General features: G+C 45.1%; 1 protein-coding gene across 1 annotated transcript in view; it reads right to left on the reverse strand.

Moving 5' to 3' along the window:
• Positions 1-10,250: 10,250 nt before the first annotated feature.
• Positions 10,251-18,185, reverse strand: part of NUP214 (nucleoporin 214) — an 80,517-nt gene continuing 72,582 nt past the window's right edge. Inside the window, exons 33-36 of the mRNA XM_065418805.1 lie at positions 15,852-16,023; positions 11,876-12,018; positions 11,234-11,258; positions 10,251-10,485 (exon numbers count right to left, since the gene is read on the reverse strand). Coding sequence (XP_065274877.1) covers positions 10,452-10,485; positions 11,234-11,258; positions 11,876-12,018; positions 15,852-16,023 — 374 coding nt within the window. The 3' untranslated portion in view covers positions 10,251-10,451. The remainder of the gene's footprint in view (positions 10,486-11,233; positions 11,259-11,875; positions 12,019-15,851; positions 16,024-18,185) is intronic.

Consider the following 18,185-nt stretch of genomic DNA (forward strand, 5'->3'; position numbering starts at 1 on the left):
CATCTCAAAAAAGATATACTGGCATTAGAAAAAGTTCAGAGAAGGGCAACTAAAATTATTAGGGGTTTGGAACGGGTCCCATATGAGGAGAGATTAAAAAGAGGCTAGGACTTTTCAGCTTGGAAAAGAGGAGACTAAGGGGGGATATGATAGAGGTCTATAAAATCATGAGTGGTGTGGAGAAAGTGAATAAGGAAAAGTTATTTACTTGTTCCCATAATATAAGAACTAGGGGCCACCAAATGAAATTAATGGGCAGCAGGTTTAAAACAAATAAAAGGAAGTTCTTCTTCACACAGCCAGCCTGTGGAACTCCTTGCCTGCGGAGGTTGTGAAGGCTAGGACTATAACAGGGTTTAAAAGAACTTGATAAATTCATGGAGGTTAAGTCCATTAATAGCTATTAGCCAGGATGGATAAGGAATGGTGTCCCTAGCCTCTGTTTGTCAGAGGGTGGAGATGGATGGCAGGAGAGAAATCACTTGATCATTACCTGTTAGGTTCACTCCCTCTGGGCCACCTGGCATTGGTCGCTGTCGGTAGACAGGATACTGGGCTGGATGGACCTTTGGTCTGACCCGGTATGGCCATTTTTATGTTCTTATGGCAGCAGACACATGTGGCACTAGGACAAAAAGAGACCAGGCCTTCAGTTCTAAATCCTCTATCCTCAAACACCCTGCTTCTCTCCCTGGGCTCCTTTAGCAATCAGTACAGCAAGCACCTTTATACTCTGTACGCTGCAGCCAACCGTTTGAGGGCCAGAGGATCTCTCTCACTATTACAAGGCCATGTGCAAGGTATGCACCATGTATTTGTGTACAGGAAGCTATTGGCTGTATGGATATGTACCTGAGACTGAGCCTGAGTATCATGACATTGAACAAGCATGTAGGTAAAAGCAAAACATGAACGTGAGGACACATATGAGTATGCGGCTGGGGAGGAGATGGGGATAAAGTATTTTGTAGGCTGTGGCTTAGTGACAGGAATTTGCAGGGATGGAGACTGTGAACAGAAGAGAAGACAGGTTCCAAGTGGGATTCATTTCCACAGTGGAAACTCTCCAGCCTTACATGTTGATAGCAGGTTAAATTTAGATGTCCCAGGGTGTTTTTTTTTTTTTTTTGGGGGGGGTGGGAGAGTGGGGGGGGAAGGGGGAAGATACCAGTCTATCAACAGCTGCTTTGGGCTACACACTTAAGGAGGTGAAAGGCTCCAGTCACTTGCTGTATGTGTAGAAGAGGCCAGATATTTCCCTAGGAGAATTGGGGAAAAAGAGCAGCAGAGGCAGCTGTAGCATTCATTGCTGAACCCCTAAATCCCCCTGGCATCTTTTTTTTTTTTAAAAAAAAAAGGCCCAACACTCTTTTTTCATTGCCAAGGTTGAGAAGCCCAGCAGAAAAACAAAAAAAATCCATCAGCCCACCAAGATAAGACAGGATCCTCTGGTTAGAGAAGTAGTCAGGGGGTCAGGTGGTAGGGGTATGTGACTAGAAGCCATGTGAAAAGGAAGGCAAAGCTCTATGCCAGGACTCCCCCGTCACTGGGCTAAATGAAAATGCAAGTCAGAGGCCAGCATGAGCACCAGACGTGAAAAGGAATGACGATCGCAAGGCTGGATGTGTCATTTACATCAAAGGCTGCAGGGTCACCTTTAGCAATTGATGTCAGGAGTCGGCAGGTCCCTCGAGCATTTTAGAGCCCTGGCTGGTGCCGGAGGAATGTGTAGCAGCCTCGTCCAACTCATAGGTTCCAGCTCTCACCAAACACTTATTTCCCTTCGAGGTCACCGGTAACAATAGTGCTCCAGGCCAGAGCAGCTCTCAGTCCTGTTCACGTGGCCAGACATGCTGTCAGGGAAAGTAGAATTGCAGTCCAGTCACTGGTTACAGAAGATGGCATGGGGATTGGCCATGTGGCCAGACACCTGCACCATAAACTGAACTGACCATAGGCTCTCTGTGCAGTGCCTCCACTCTTAATGAACAGACACTTCCCCTCCCCGCAGCCCACGGGGGCAGGGGGCGTTGAAGCTGGTGAACCTAGTTTCTGTTCTTCACCACTTTGATTCGTAATTTCATGGCCTCTTTTTTTAAGTGGAATAATGCGTCAGATTTTATTACTCTTCAGTTGTTAGCAGAAGTTTCCTATTTATCTCCACGGCGCTGCTCAGAACCATTTTCAGTGAACTTCCATCTGCTGTCACAGGCTGGGCTGTGTCTTCTGCCGTCTTGAACCGTGGTGACCTCTAACATGCAGCAGCTGCAGATGTTGCTTTTACTTCCCAATGTTGTTACATTTTAAAACAAACGCTTTTCCATAAAGTACAGAGATGGTTTGCATCTTTAATTCGGAGTGCTGTGCGTTCTGTGCACTTAACTAAAAAAAGTGGCATGAATAACTTCTAATTTTCCCACCCGACTCTCCCAAGCTAAACCTTGGTGCGTCACCTTTATAATAGAGCCAGTTTTTTATGGGGAAGTAATAACTTGAGCCCTTTGGCTTCCTGCAACAATACTAAAAAAAAAAAAAAAAAAAACCAAAAACAAACCAACCTCCCCCAAACACCTCTCCCCAGGTCTTGGATTATGGCACGGTCTGAATGCTGTCTAGGTCACTCAAGAGTCAGATCTGAACCTCAAGCAATTTATAGTTTTGGGGTAATTCAGGCCCCTCCCCACAAAAATCAACCCGGGGTTTATTCTTTGACTTTGGAGGTTTCAGGCTCATTTGCAGCCAAAATACTTGGAAGCCCAAACCTCCCCCCACCTGCAAATAAAACCAGAGAGCGAGCTCTGGTTGGATTTGCCTTAGGACAACATTATCACACTAATCCCAGCATCCTCATCTTCTCTGCTCCTCGTGAGGTCACAGTTGTTCCCTCTCCAGCCAGGGTAGCGTAGTCATCTCAAGTCCTCGGTGTGGAAGCTGACAGTTTGCTTTAATTAAAAAGGAGACAGCCCTAGCTCTAGCTGAGACTGACAGAAAAGCCTCTCCCAGGAGAGGAGAGTCATAGGGCAGGATCCCTGTGGCTAGGCTAGAGACATCTGCTGGTGCCCTTCCCCTCCTCATTCAGCATGGGAGCGAGTCAGCCAGGGAGACAGCAATAACCCTGCGATGCCAAGGGAGACATTTACAGGACAGTCTCCACAAGAGCTTCCCGAAGGTCCCTCATTCTCTCACGCTCCCCCACAAAACATGCTGAACGTACACAAGTGCATGGGCTAGAGATTAGCATCCCCCCGGGAGGTTAAACACGCCTCCGACCAAGCTGCGCTGCTTCTGCCAAGGGGGGGGGGGGGAGAAGAGAGGGGTCCTTTTGGTGCTGAATCACAGTTCTGTCTATAAATTCTGAGCTGCTGCTGCCTCCCCTTCCAGCCCGGCGGCTCCACTTGACATCTATCCCGCCATGAAAACTCCCTTGATACGAGGAGCCACGCTCCTGCCCAGGCCTCATGCAGGACAGTATTTCCTTGTATGCAACACTGGGAGCAATGCACAAGGGCAAGATGCATGAAAGCTAAGGGGAAGTGCTGAATAAAATGTCACCTTGGCCACCTTACAAACGGACAACCCAAATCCTTGCATCACCGCAGCGTCATTCGAGGGCTACTAGCGTACGAGTACCAGTGAAGGCCTCATGTCCAGCTTGCAGCCATAGTACGGGGAGTGGGAGGGAAGGCAGCACTAGCTGCTGAGTTAACCACAGCACTTCACTTCCCCCACCCCTGGACAGTGCAACACCAGTGGGAGCAGTGCTGCCACTGGATCCCAGTATCACGTGGCTGGGGTTATAAACTTGAGAGTGCAGGTCAAAGGGTCCATTTCCAATGAACACTCACCCCTGAGCTCTGCAGCCAATTAAAGTGCAACTCCGTCCAGCCATCGCTGTCACTACTGGAAGCCCAGCAGCCATCTCGGACTTACCATTGAAGGGTGCATACCACTGTGGTCCTTGTTAAGCAGTGGAGCCCGCAACAAGAGGGACGGTCTTTGGAGAAGTGGCCTATGTTAAATCCATGCAGCACTGCTCTGTGGTTCTGGCTCTGCAGCTAGAGTTGATGTGCATATGGTAGGTATAACCAAGGAAGGTAGGTGGTTCACCCCTCCTCCAACCCTTGGTGGCTTTCCTGCCTATCCCATGCCTAGCATCCCCCTCTTGCTCAGATTCCGCCGGTAGAGGAATGTAGTTGTAAGTGGCCTTGTTATTTAGCTTCAGCAATTAGCAGAGCTGCCCGATCAAAAGATTCCTCTTTGCTGAAGGGCTTTAGTTTTCATTCAGGAACCGTTTGGAGCTCAGGGAAAAACAACAGACCCAACGCTGGCACCAAGCATGGATGGATGCGTGTATCATCTTCTCAGACACCAGCCATGTACTGCCAGCAGAAGGCATGGGGCAATAGCTTCAGACAGGAGGCATTATACAGCCACGGCCTGAATGGTGCAGAGGTTTAATCAGCCTTCTGGGAACCCAAATGCAAATTGACCTTTGCTCATGATTAGAAAGGCGCTGGAGGGGCTGATAGTGGAAGTGATCCAGGACTGGAATGGCAGGTAGGATAGAATACTGTCAGTAACGAAGTGTGTTGGCAGCGCTAGGTAGAGGTCTAGGACTGGAATAAGAGGTTAACCTAAAGGTGATTGGGATCTGGTATCAGAAAAGCAGGGGGCCCACTGACCTGTTTGTGGAAGTTTACACCGTGTCTTTATGGAATTTGCTAGGCCTGGCTCCAGGAGGGTTATTGGTCCCTTATCTCCTTGAGAACTAAAATCAAAAAACAAAACTCCAAATAAAACAGTGCACAGGGCCTAAGCGCGCCCAGAACAAGATCTCAATCTTTTCCCGCGTTGCTGGGAATACGATTTGGTATCCAAATCTGAGTCCATGACGACACCCCGGGACAGGTTTTCAAAGCTGCTCCAGCATCCACATTCAGGGACAGATTTTCAAAAGACACATTGAGTGCTGAGCACTTGAAAACCTGGCCCTACAGCTACAAGAGCAGGACAAAGTTATTCCTTAAGGCTCTAACTCAGTATTCCTCTCCTGTCTTCCCTGGCACTGCCCTCCCTGACATACTGGTCGACTCTCTCCAGCTGCCTGGTTTAGGATAAAATAAGTTAGCAAGGGCTGAGAAAAACAAAGTAGGGCAGAGCACCAGCTCCTGAAAGCAGCTGGTTTCTTCTACTACGTGTGAATGGCAAAAGTCTGAGATGGAGGGAATCTCATCCATGTGGACACCCCCCACTCGCCTGTTCACATGCACTGAAGTCTTATCTGTCTAGGTTCTTATACTACACCCATTGCTGTACCATCTGAGCTCCCCATGGTTTAGCACAGGCTGCGCAGCTGGAGCGCCAGATGCCTGGCTCCAGGGATCCCCCGAGTGAAATGGAGCTTTAGAGGAGATGGCATGTGAATTGGAAAACAGGAACAAACAGCAGCAAGCAGCTACTTTTCCCAGCTGACCTGGTTACTCGCCCTTCCCCTGGGATCTAGACTAGCATGACACTCAACAGTGGCATTAATAGAGAGACTCAGCTCTCCTGGTTGAAGGATCGTTGTGATATCTAGAATTAGAATGTGGTGTGGTGGCTCAACCTGGAACACTAGGGGTGAAATCAGAGCCTCGCTGATCTCAATAGCAAAATTCCCCAGCTCCATGTTTCATGACCTGACCTAGAAAGGTCCCCTCAACATTGGAATATCCCTGCTGCCACTGGTGGTGCCTGCAGTGTGATCACAGGCTTAACCGATGTTTAAGAGTTACCTTAAAGCTGAACCATACCAGGTTGCTTTTAGTAGCGAAGTGGGGCAATAAGACATCTCCTCCCATCCAATACTCTTCTAACACCCACTCCTCCAGTTGGTGCTTCCCTCCTGCCTCCTTGGCCACCTGTTTAAGAACTAGCTTCCACAAAGACATGAATTCAGAGTATTTGCCATGGGTGAACTCCGCCTGGTACCCGCAGATTTAGGAAGGTGCACCTGGAAGAAAGTGTCAGAGCCCCCCTCCCCAGGGGTCGAGACCTTAATGACACTCTCCTGGGAGCCTATTAATTCTGCTGAAGCCAGTTATAAACACAGTATTGTCGCAACTATGGTTCAGGGGCATATCTGTAAGTGGGTCATAGGTTGGAGCCTTCTGACAGCCACTTGAGGATGTGAGGGGCAGGAGGGGGAGAGAGGGAGGAGATTGGGAGCCTGTGACTTCGCTAGAGAAGGAAGTTATGAATCGGCCTGGCACAGCGAGCAGCAATCTATTCCTTAAGAACCCCCTGTCCTGGGTATATAAGTGACATCAATGCACTTGGGAACAGATAGGGAGTGGAGGTAACACTCAGGATTCATCAGGTGTTGCTATGTAGTATGAGGGGAGTGGGGCCGAACACTGAGGCTACAGCTCACCAGAAACACAGTCAGCAACACCTGCCCCCCCCCACCCACCAGGCACTCAAGTGTGATTTGGTCTGGAAATCTGCTCTTGCTTTAGGCCTCACAAATCCCTCCAAGGTTTGAAAACAATGCTGGGAATCTCTGGTCAAGGCCCTTGTCTGGATGGGTTTCTATTTATAAGATAGTGGAATGGCTCTCACAAAAGTGGGCAGTTGGAGCAATGTCACACCTTCGCCCAGCAGTTGCTGGGAGCAGCCAGATGAGACTGGTTCCTACTGAACTCCAGAAACACCATGGCTTCCTGTACACCAAGGAAAGGAGCGACTGGAACATTTAAGAAAAGCCAAACAGCAACTTGCCTCCCAAGGCATGTAAACCTGCCCCAGGCTCTCCCTCCTCCACTATCATGACCAGAGAAGGAGGTTTTGCATTTAAAACTACAGGCCAGTCTCCTGGTAAGTTCGGCTCCCCCAGCAAAAAACAGATGGTTCAATACTGCCCCCTCATCTCATACCTGACAGGTGCCCAAACTTCCTCTGATCTTGACTATCCAGAGATGTATCCAGAAGCGCTTTATCGTAGGCAGGGATTTAGTATTTTAAGCAAACTAGAGTAGAAATGGGATAGCACACATTATGCAATACAGCATTTAAAGGTGAAATGAAAATAATTTTGTTGGAGTCTTTTGTGCATCTTTATGATGTAACAAGCGCCTCCTTCAAAAAAAGGTTTTCCCCCTCTTTGTTATAGACCTTAGAAAAGGAATACCCAGTCTGGTTTCTCACCAGCCTGGCTGGACACCCTCTTCAAATATACTGATAGGAAGAGTCTATATCACATCATTGCATCTTATTTTTCAGTCTATAACCCATTTTGTCACTGGCTGCGCAGACATCTGAATACCATTCACAGATACCGTTGGGACCCCTCTGCCTAGGATTCAGAATACTGCACAAGAAAAATAGACTTGAATATCGAAGGTAAAAAACAAAGCAGAAAAACAACACCTTTGACAAAAACTTTTCAGACTGCCTTTCTCCATCATAAAAAACAAAAGCACAACCACAGTTAATCTCCCTTTGCAGGTCACCTTCAAGGCATCCCTGGGGTGACTTGCTCTCCTGAGCTTAATGGCTATTTAAGGATTAGCCAATCTGAGGCAATAGAACTAGGGAAGTTCAAGTGCCATTAAGTCATTGGCGTCTTTGGTAGGACTGCTAACAAGGGTGCCAACTGGGATAGTAACTTTATTCTCTGATGTGAACACCTGCCCACTAGAAATTGGACAGAAGCCATCAGCTCACAGACAGGACACCTAACAGCTGTCAAATGGTAATGACTTTCGGCGACTACCAGCCTGAGTTGGATTTGAAGTGCACTGAGCTATAAGTGAAAGGCTCCATATACAGTTGCCAAGCCATCGAGCCAGCCAATAAAAATGCATGTAATTCCTGCAAGCCAAGGATCAATCACAGCCTTCTTTGTGCTAATTTGCTTCTTACATTGCTAAACTGGAGGTCTACCCACTCTCAGGTGTTGGGCTCCAGCAGATGATCACTAAGATTGTGGCGTTGCTGCACTCAGGATAAAACCACAGGTGTTTTCTTTTAATGGAAGCCTGAAGCAATCCTTTTTGCCACTCCACTTTCACTAGGAAAGGAGCGAAACAGGTACTGAGCAAGAGCAGGGATGACTCCCAACTGCTCCCATCATCCTAAAAAGGGAACTCTAAATGGCTTAACATGCCAGCCTCACATTCTTACCAAGCCAATCTGCTTCATAGCAAGTGATTTGTTAGCTATCTGGGGGAGCACAGCTGATACGGCCTTGCTAGGAGGTGTCACATGCCGCAGCAATGGAGGATTAATGCAAAGAATTTAAGGTCAACCACTTGGGCCAAACCAGCTTCTATTTATAAGTACGAAGGAAACCACAGGGACGGCAGCAGCACAATTAGGCTTGGTGAGACTGGGTGTAGACAAGGAGCACACTGTACAAGGACGCCATGCTCTAAGCTCTCTGATATGTACCCCATCTCCTTATTAGTTTGGAACTTCAGCATTAGTACTAGAGGGGCTAAAACAGTGCTACTTCACCTTGCGTGGGTCGTGAAATGCAGGGTGTGAGTACAGCTGCAGTGCTTACAGCTTCATAAAAGCCTGTCCACATCTAACAAAAGCTTCCCCTCTTTCTTATACACATTAAATTACAAACCCTGCATTTCTATGACTGTCCCTTTAAACTGAACTTACCCAATGTCACTCCTAGTTGACAAATGGGTGTCCCTGTAGAAACACACGAGAGTCACCTTCCATGGCTGGGATGGGAAGCAGAGTCAACTGCTAGGACTGCACGTCAACTGGAGTTATGAACCCCTGAAAACGGGCTTTTCAGGGGACTGCTGATATGAGATACTGCCTTAACTACATGCAGTAAAAATAAAGTCAACACCAGCCACAGAACAATAGAAATGTACGGCTGGAAGGGCAGGACCATCTACACCTGGTCCATCCCTGACAGGTGTTTGTCTAAACAGTTCTTAAAAACCTTCAAAGACGTGGATTCTACAACTCCCTTAGAAGCCTATTCCAGTACTTAACTATCCTTATACAGACCCTCCTCGGGTTATGCAAACCCAACTTACGGAAAAAGTTTCGTAAGCTTTTTTGGGGGGAGGGCGTAATTGTCGGGTATACGTTCCCGACTTACGCAAAATTCAACTTATGCAAGGCATTCCGGAACGGAACGCTTGCGTAAGTTGGGGAGCGTCTGTAGTTGAAAGATTTCCCTCACATCTAACTAAAAGCTTCCTTGCTGCATGTATACACACAGCTATCATTTCAACAAGTAGCTCTGCTCCCAGATGTCACCCAAAACCCAAGATGACATTTTCTTGTCATACAGTTGCACATCTATTTAAAATAAGATTAGAAAGCTTCTAATTTGAAACATTGCTACATTCCATATTCCTAAGCGTCCTATTAGAATCACTATGTTATACGGACAGTAACAGGACGAAGTACAACACATCAAACTAATATCAAGCTGCTACTTCAAACGCATCTTTCATAGTGCAGAGAAAATCCATTACATCACTTGGGGGTTTCATCGAGGTCAGATGCATTAAAATAGAGAGAAAATGTTTTTCTGGATGCCTTCAAGGCATGCTTTAAAAACATTTGCTAAATATTTTCAAGTAAACACATACAAGAAAAATTCACAAATGTTACTGACTGGAGCGGAGCACCACTAAGAAAAATATCTCACAGAGGTTGGTAAAAGTGTAGCTGACAGGAAGATCCAATGCCCAAAGCCATAAGATGAAAAGCATTAGTGCTTCTAGATGGATTTCACATTTTAATACAAAGGCCAAAAGTCTTTCCTATAAATTGTACTCAATTGTGATCATTTTTATAGTAGGCTTTGCAAAAAATGAAGAGGAGAGAGCCCTGGCTCCCCACCACTTTGTTGAGCATGGCCGCCAACAGTATTTGTGCTGTACTCTCCTAATTTCTCATCTGAACTGACTTTCTCCTTCCCCAGCAGACTCAGACCCATGATTCTTGGCATTTCAGTGAGGTGAGCATGCACAGCTGTCACTTGATGGGTCAAATATACTAGCCCTGTCATAAAAAAAAAAAAGACTGTGACTTCCATTGACTTCAATGAAAGCTGCACTGGTTTAGACCAAGGGCTGAATTTGGCCAATACAGCCTCTTCTCTCTTACATAAGTGGGCTGGACAAGAGGCATCCTTTCACAGCATCTATATCCAATCCAAATGGAGCTGGTATAATGCAAGCTTGTTTTTTCTGGATACGTGCTGAAAAATTCTTCCACACAAACCACAGTGAAGCAGATAAAACAGTTTATTAAAGAGCAAGAACAATTATTGCATAAAAATAAGCATTAAGTGTTTTTAAAAAGGAAGTAGAATTGATATTTCAAAGGAAAGATGATCTGATGCTTGATCGTGAAGAGGATCCACAAATGGAGCAGCTCTAACTTGGCTGACCACAGCATGGGTGGAAGGGGCTCATGAACATCCCCTCTCAGCTTCTCCAACCACTAAACCCAGAGGTGGATCTGTGAAACAGCAGCACAACACAACAGTGAAAGCTAGAGTCCCTCTTCATCTATATCAATCTAGAAAATCTCTAAAGCTTCCAAGAACCTCCATACCAATCAATGTGCCACTGGAAGCTTTTTAATAGAATGCATTGGCACTTCCCGCACCTTTCAACTGAGGATCTGAGAGAGCTTTAACAACACTGTCTCAACGTACCTGTTACATAGATATGCTTATGTTTATTCTACTCATGGGGAAACAGAAGCACAAAGTTTAAATGACTTGCTTAAGGCAACCCAGCAACTCAGTGGCAGAGTGGGGACAGAAATAGGAGTCTTGCCTCCTAGGAGTACTCTAACCACTAGACAAAGCCTCATTTAGATCAGGAAGATGATCTAGTATTTTGCACCATATTTCCATTTCTACTATGGGGATAAATATTTACCTATCCCTACTATGCATTTTGCGACCAAGAGAAAAAAGTACTACATAATCCCCTGTAAAAGAGAATTTACAGTTAACTACATAGGAAAGGACACGATCAAGAAACTTGCCATCTAGATATTGAGCTGTGTATATTACTATTAAAAGGAGAAACGAGAATGAATGAAATAAGAATCCTCCTTTACTGCTTAAAATTTCAACTAGGATTAGCATTTTAGTGTGCTTTCCAAAGCTTCCTTTCACACATCATCTAGCATTTCTATTCTAGTTCTTTTTATATGTTTAATGAAAAACAGATACAAGGCAGTGATGGGTACTTACGAGTTAGATGATCCAAAGCCAAAGCCTGAGAGAAATGCAAGATTAAAGAAGGATTATTGTTAAAGGCATAAAGAATGCATGCGACACATAGTATGGTCACCCTCCCATATTCCCTTAGAACAGGGGTTCTCAATCTTTTTCTTTCTGAGCCCCCCCCCAAACGTGCTAAAAACTCCACGCCCCACCGGTGTCACAACTGTTTTTCTGCATGTAAAAGCCAGGGGGTAGCAAGCAGGGCAATTGCCTGGGGCTCCACACCACACGGGCCCCTACAAAGCTACATTGCCCAGGTGCTTCAGCCCCGGGTGGCGAGGCTCAGGGCCCCACAGGGCTGGCTGTGTTCTCTTGGATTCTGCCAGTTAAGATTTCTGGGCAGAGATCCACCTGATGCCTGTTTAACCTTCGCTCTCTCAAATTTGTGGTAAAACCAAATAGGAAACTGAAATAGGCATTTATTGTAATCCGAAAGGGGAAAAATACACTTCTCAATTCTTCTCCCACTCCCAGTTTCGTAAACCCCAACTGGTCAACAACAGGCAATGGGAGCAAGAGTCACAGCTGAGTTCTGAGAAGGACAGGCACAGGGATATGCTAGGGCTCTCCCACTTCACTCTCCGACAGGGACATTTCAGCTCCTCGTACCTCCTCCACTTGACCCAAAGCCAGAGAATCCACTGCTTTGTGTGCCAAAACCAGTAGTCTGCTGGGACAGCGACCCGAATGTAGGAGCATTTTGATTTGCCAGGGTGCCAAATGATGCAGTATTGTTACTGGTGCCACCAAAACTGCAATTCAAAGAGAAAACACACACAAATATTTCATCACTCAATAAAGGAAGACCACGTGTCTGCCCCCACCCCCCTGAAAGTAGCACCCCCTGAAGCCCACAGAACCTCTTTTATTATATACCCACTCACTGAGAGATGCTTATTTCTTGGTTTTATTAAGAATTTTGCACAGTACTACAACCACCCCTCTGCCCACCTGCCCTTCAGAGGAAACAAGAAGTGAGCACATGGAGAAAAAGTTCAACTTAACACGTAACAAGCAACTCCTGCCATCATGGGGAATATAATAAATCACCCCCCACCACCATCACTTTTTATCCATCCAGCTCAAAAGTGCTGCATCATTACTGTATCTTACAGAGGGGGAAAACAGAGACAGAGAGGTTGTGCGATTTGCCAAAGGTCACACAGCAAGGGGTATGACACAGCCAGGATTTGGAACCCAGTCTCTTGATTCCCAGGGCAGTGCCTTATTCAGTGAACAATACAGCCCTTCCATAAAGTCTTCTCCAGCCTTATTTCCTTCTCCTTTCTATTTTGAAGTATGCATCATTCTGCTTCCTTCCTGAACCTCTCCTTGCCTTTGACACTTCTCTCTCACTTTACCTATTAGAACACTTAATTTATTTACCTCTTTGTATTATTAAACTTTATGGGACACAGTCTGTCTGAAAAATGATACTCAAATGTAGCTTTATAGAGAGAAAGCAGATCTACCCTTCCCCACTCACCCCATCCAACCAAGCATTGTACAGGCAAATATTTCCTTTTTAAAAATAACCCACCACCGCCAGTATCACATCAATGAAATGCCATGATAATTCCATCTAACATGGTTCTCACTGGCACCAACACCCTCTCACAATTTTGTATGTTATATTTATGCTTGAAAACAATGGGCTTATACCACAGATATAATATCTGGAACTGGGAATAGTGTGGGCATGAGCTATCCAAGTTTCTCATCACAAAGCTCTGATAATGCACCTCAGTACTGAGTAATGCAGCCAGCGATGCCAGTCAAGTTAAACAGTGTGCCTGTTTCCTGATGCTGATAAAATGTCAAGTAGGTAGTAGGCTGAGCCCAGCAAGCTCCATTCATTTGTGAAGCTCAATCTGAACCGACAGTGAATTAATCCACTTCTCCATCCATTCAGATCAAGGGTACATTCTTTGAAGCATCAAAACATACATCTCGAAAAGAAACAGCCCTTGCAGAAGTGCTGCATGCAATTCTCTTGATAAAGAAAAGTAATCCTCTGCCTTGCTCTCTTTGTTTAAGAGACAGTTGTCTATGCAGGTAGTTTCCATATATGGTATTAGATTCAGACAGGCATTTCAGTCACTTTGCCTTTCAACACTTAAGCCTGCTAGCCACTTATAGCCCTGAATAGGATTGTTGATGTGGTTAGTTGCAGATGGCTTTGGCTCTTGATTGTAAGTGAAATGTGGTATTGCTTTTCTTAGTATTTTTTAAGAGGGGGAGGAAGGGCCAGTGGTTGACAAAGTTTTTATGACTGTTCTGTCTCCCCAGGCTCTGTGCCTCTATCAAATAAACCATCTCTACTAGCTATGAAAAGAACTGGACGTAAAATTAGCAACAAAGAAACCTGTGGTTTAACTGCCTCAATCTTTCAGCTACTACTACAGGCTGTTGAAAAAGACTAGGCGAGGTAAGAATACAAAAAATAGAAAAATTACAAGTCATTGCCATTGACTTTATTTTAACGACGTAAGTTCTATTTCTAGAGCTGGAGACACCACCTGTTAACACCTTAACCTATCAATCTGGTTGTGACCAAACTCCTCTCCCAGATTCTCGGGGATTTTCTCATGCAGCGTCACTGAGAGATTGAGAATTTGGAGGGAGTTGACATTAAGGTGGTGACAGTGAAGGCCCGTCCCCATCCCAAGTTGTCTTTAGATTTGGTAAAGAACTTTGCAGGTATCAAGAAACAGAAGCTGCTTTTTGCTGCACTTCCTCAAAGCAATGTAAACTGTTGAGAAATGATGCAACTAACCACATGACTGATTTTGCAGCACTGTCTAATGGGCTGAGCACAAGACTGAAAGGAGCCGAGTACTAATCCTACCTCCAACACCTTGGGCAAATGACTTTACCTGCATTTCAGCTTCTCAACCTATCTCTGTCCCACCCACCCCTGTGCTGTAATGGGGGGGAGGAGGCGCAGACAGACAGATTCCACTACTGCGGGGGAAGAAGGGATTGACAGGAAAAATTTGGGCACAGCTGATTTAAGCCAATTAGGGTGGGATTTCAATGCTTCCTAGGGAATTTGGACACCCAATTCACATTTTTTTTTTTTTTTTAAAATAGGGACACAATCTCTTGGAATAAGCTTTTCAAAGCTGCCTAAGTCTCTAGCTTCTAAGGTTGTGAAGAAAACTGAGTGCGAGCCATTGAAGTGCTTGCTTCCCAAGTCTTCAATTCCTTAAACAAGAACTCTCATTAAGATGTGAATAGCTACATTCCTGAAAATAAGATGTTAACTCTGAATCCTAATGATGAGACTTGAAATTTCAGTGCTGCTGACATTAGCTATTTGGTGCGTGTGTTTTCAATACAAAATTCTGCAGCACAATAGCAACTGGAAGCACTACGGCAGAGCAACATAAATTGAGTTTAATATCCAATTAAATACAGTTAGTGCAGTATTCCTTGTGTTTGCTTTTAGATTTGAATAAACCCCTCCATTTTTAGCTTATCCGCTGCACTGCAGTACTACAGAATTCAGGGATCTTGCAGCAGAATTTACAATGAGCTTGCCACGGAATACAGTGGGCCTTGGAGAACACCTAACTGACCACCGCATGAAGGTGCTGAGAATTAACTACTTAACATTTGCAAACCCATCTTGAAGATGGAAAATACGGAGGTGCATTATGTAAAGGTGGTTCCTCTCTGAACCCAATGCAGACACTTGTGAGATATGCAAACACTGAGATTGAGGGGATTACAACAGAGTGCAAAAAATAAAGGCTGGGTGGTTTTTCCACTGGATCTTGCGACAGACAGTTCTCCAAGACTTCCCTGAAGAAAATGATTGGGACTGATTATTATTATGGGATGTGTACATACAGGAAAGGGTTGCCTTAAAAGCTAGGTATCTACCAGCAACTCTAAAGTGTGGGGTGGAACATTTGCAGCTTCACAAGGTTTGAAACCATGTACTTGCTCGGTGGAACAGGGAATAAATAAAGTGCTGTCTGCTGCGAGATAAGATTTCAGTGCCATGTAAGTGATCAAAGGTAAAAAAAAAATCAGTATTCCATCTCTGGAATCGACCACATATTACTAGTAGGGTCTGTGCAGGGATGAGCTATCATATTGAACTCTTCTCAAAATCTCTCTCCCACCCCAAAAGTGGGGCTGATTCTAGAGATTAAACAAATTTATCATTCCATATTTATCATTCCAAGCCCCCTTGCTTGGCACATTTAGAACTAGACGGGAATGCACACTAACAAAAGTGCAAATAGGAAACAAACCGGCACTCAGATACGTGGGCTGGATGGCCTAGGTCTTTCTCACTTCTGTATTCTAGGGTTCAATTTGATAGCTCCCAAATTAAAATGAGAACCTGTTACTTTCATTAGGGCCAGCATGGTCGAAATCATAAAATACTGGTTTTTTGCTGTTTTCCTTTCGGGTGGGCTTTTCTAATGAGGAAGCCCATTGCTCAGCGATCAACCCTAGATCCCTAGACCCTTCTTTATTTGCAGAATCGATTGGATACAGAATGAAGCATAACAGTTTCAGACAGAACAAGAACACTGATTTCCCAATCCCTAGACCCTCTTTGGCTTACCCAAATCCTCCGGCGTTGGCTGCGGCTGTACCCTCGCCGAACACTTTGCCTCCCGTCGAGCCCAGAGGGCTTGTAAAGGCTGGGGCTGAACCGAATGCTGGCACCCCTCCAAACCCAGGGGACCCCCCGAAAGTGGGAGGGCTGCCAAACACTGGAGCAGCACCGAAGCCACCTGAGCAAAACAGAGGCAAAAAAGGGACAAGAACATCAAGTAAACAATAACAGAGAAAAAAAGAAAAACAAAGTTAGATTTCCAAGTAGACAGATTCTAGAACGAGGGCAGACATTCCTGTACGTGGTCACAGTATTATCTATGGAACTTACAGCTACAACCAAGCTTCCAAAATGCAGCACATTTTATTACAAAAGGCATGGGTAGGAAAGCTTGTGAACGCGTTCCAAAACCAGCCCAAAGAAACAAAGACTATCCAATGGGCAAGTGCAGTTTGGGTTGCTTGAGCAGCTGAGCTTGATTCCCAGAATTACATTTTAGAGAGCATAATTTTCAATTTAAATTTAGATACACATAAGGGGATATATACAGAGTACAAAGCCCACTAACACATATTCATGCTTGTATGGTGTGTGAAGGAATCAAAACAGTCTACTTGCTTTATATAAACTAGATGCTTTAATTGCAATTTAGCAGAGTATTCACGTTAACTGGGTTATACTGGCAATTAAAAATACATGTGGCAATAAATTATAGACTGATGCTTTTCATTTATTTAAACAATGCTCATGCATCCTTCATCAATGATCTCATGTCCCTTACTGCAGAAGGGAAGAGCTTCGCTTCTGCAGACAGTTTTACAAACCTAATCACCAGGAATTAGATAAGTTATTAAGGTCTGAAGGAACTCCTGTGCAAAAAAAAAAAACAGGATGAAAAATTCCCTGCATAGGTTGGTTCCACTGACAACACCCCCAACAAAATGCAACAGGAGATATTTTACCATAGCTACATATCTGATATGAAAGATAGCTTATACACAAACCTGTTGGATCAACAATATTGTTGTGCTGCACATAGATCCTTAAAAACATGGAAGGACTCTCAACGCAATGGGTAAAATTTGCTCTTCTCTACCTATTGTGACAAGATGGCAGATGTTTGTATGGTGGGTCCTGCGCTTTTCTTGGGGGGGGGGGGGGAGGGCGCTAAGACGTCACCCCTTGCCCCTGGTCTTGGGCACTAGTGGCCCGGGAAGGTGGTAGAGGAGGGAAGCAGGGGAGGGGTCTGGGTTTGCTCCTTGCTGAGTCCCAGCCCCTCTCAACCCTTGTGGGTCTCTTCCCCCCTTCCCCCTTGGGTGGGGTTACCCTCGGTCCTTAGACGCTGGAGCAGGGTCTCCCTTACTTCGGTTCTCTGGTCTTTCAAATCTCACACACACGTCCAAGCTCCAATCCTTTCTCCTTCCTCCAACTGCCTGAAGCAGGGGGTTTTATTACGTTTCTGACAGGGCCTTAAGTGACTACAATGCTCCAATTAACCTGTAGCAACCCTCCCTAGTCTACAGTCTTAATTAGCCTAAGGCTTATATATTTCCCCTCTACCACTGCTCCCTGGCCCTCCTGTATCACACTATGTTCTTATATGCTACCCACCATAGCACCTGAGCACCTCAAACAGTAAATTTACCTTTAAAGGACTAATGAGGGAAGGAGATTTTTTTAACCTCCAATTAGAGATGGGGAACTAAGTCACGGGATTACGTGCCTTGTTCATGGTCATTCAAGGAATCAGTGGCAGAGCCAAGAATTAAACTAGGCCTCAAGGTCCCATTCAGTGTCTTAACCTCCTCCTTCTACACAACCTAATAAAAACCTTTTATTAGGATTTTTCTGCTCTACATTCACTCTGCTGATGCTGTTTGCCTGTTTAGAACTGACTACATGGATCTCAAAGGGCACTTGCTGGTTTGTTCGATTAAGGCTGAGGTTTGGGATAACACCATGCATTTTAATACCCTGGGTGAAATTCCAGTCCAGGCCAAGATAATGGATACTGTCTGGTTGTAAACACAAAGGTCTGGAAAAAATAAAAGCTGGGGCTGAATTATTGAAACAGATCAGATATCCGGTTACACTTTCTTTCTAGAGACACAGGTCTTTATCTAGCTCCTTGGAGCTTAGTTCTGGACCAGACTCTCTTGTATACTGTGTGTTAATGAACATAAAAATGAGAAGGCAACGCAATATATAGACGGCAAACCAGGAAAAAGAAAGCTCTGTAGCAAGTCATGCCCCTTCTTCATCCCATACTAAATAGGAAACTACAGACTATTTTTATGGTGTCTAACACCTAGACTTGGATGGGGAAAGGGCTTCAAGGAG

This window comes from Emys orbicularis, chromosome 18 (genome assembly GCF_028017835.1).
Source record: "Emys orbicularis isolate rEmyOrb1 chromosome 18, rEmyOrb1.hap1, whole genome shotgun sequence".
NCBI lineage: Eukaryota > Metazoa > Chordata > Testudines > Emydidae > Emys > Emys orbicularis.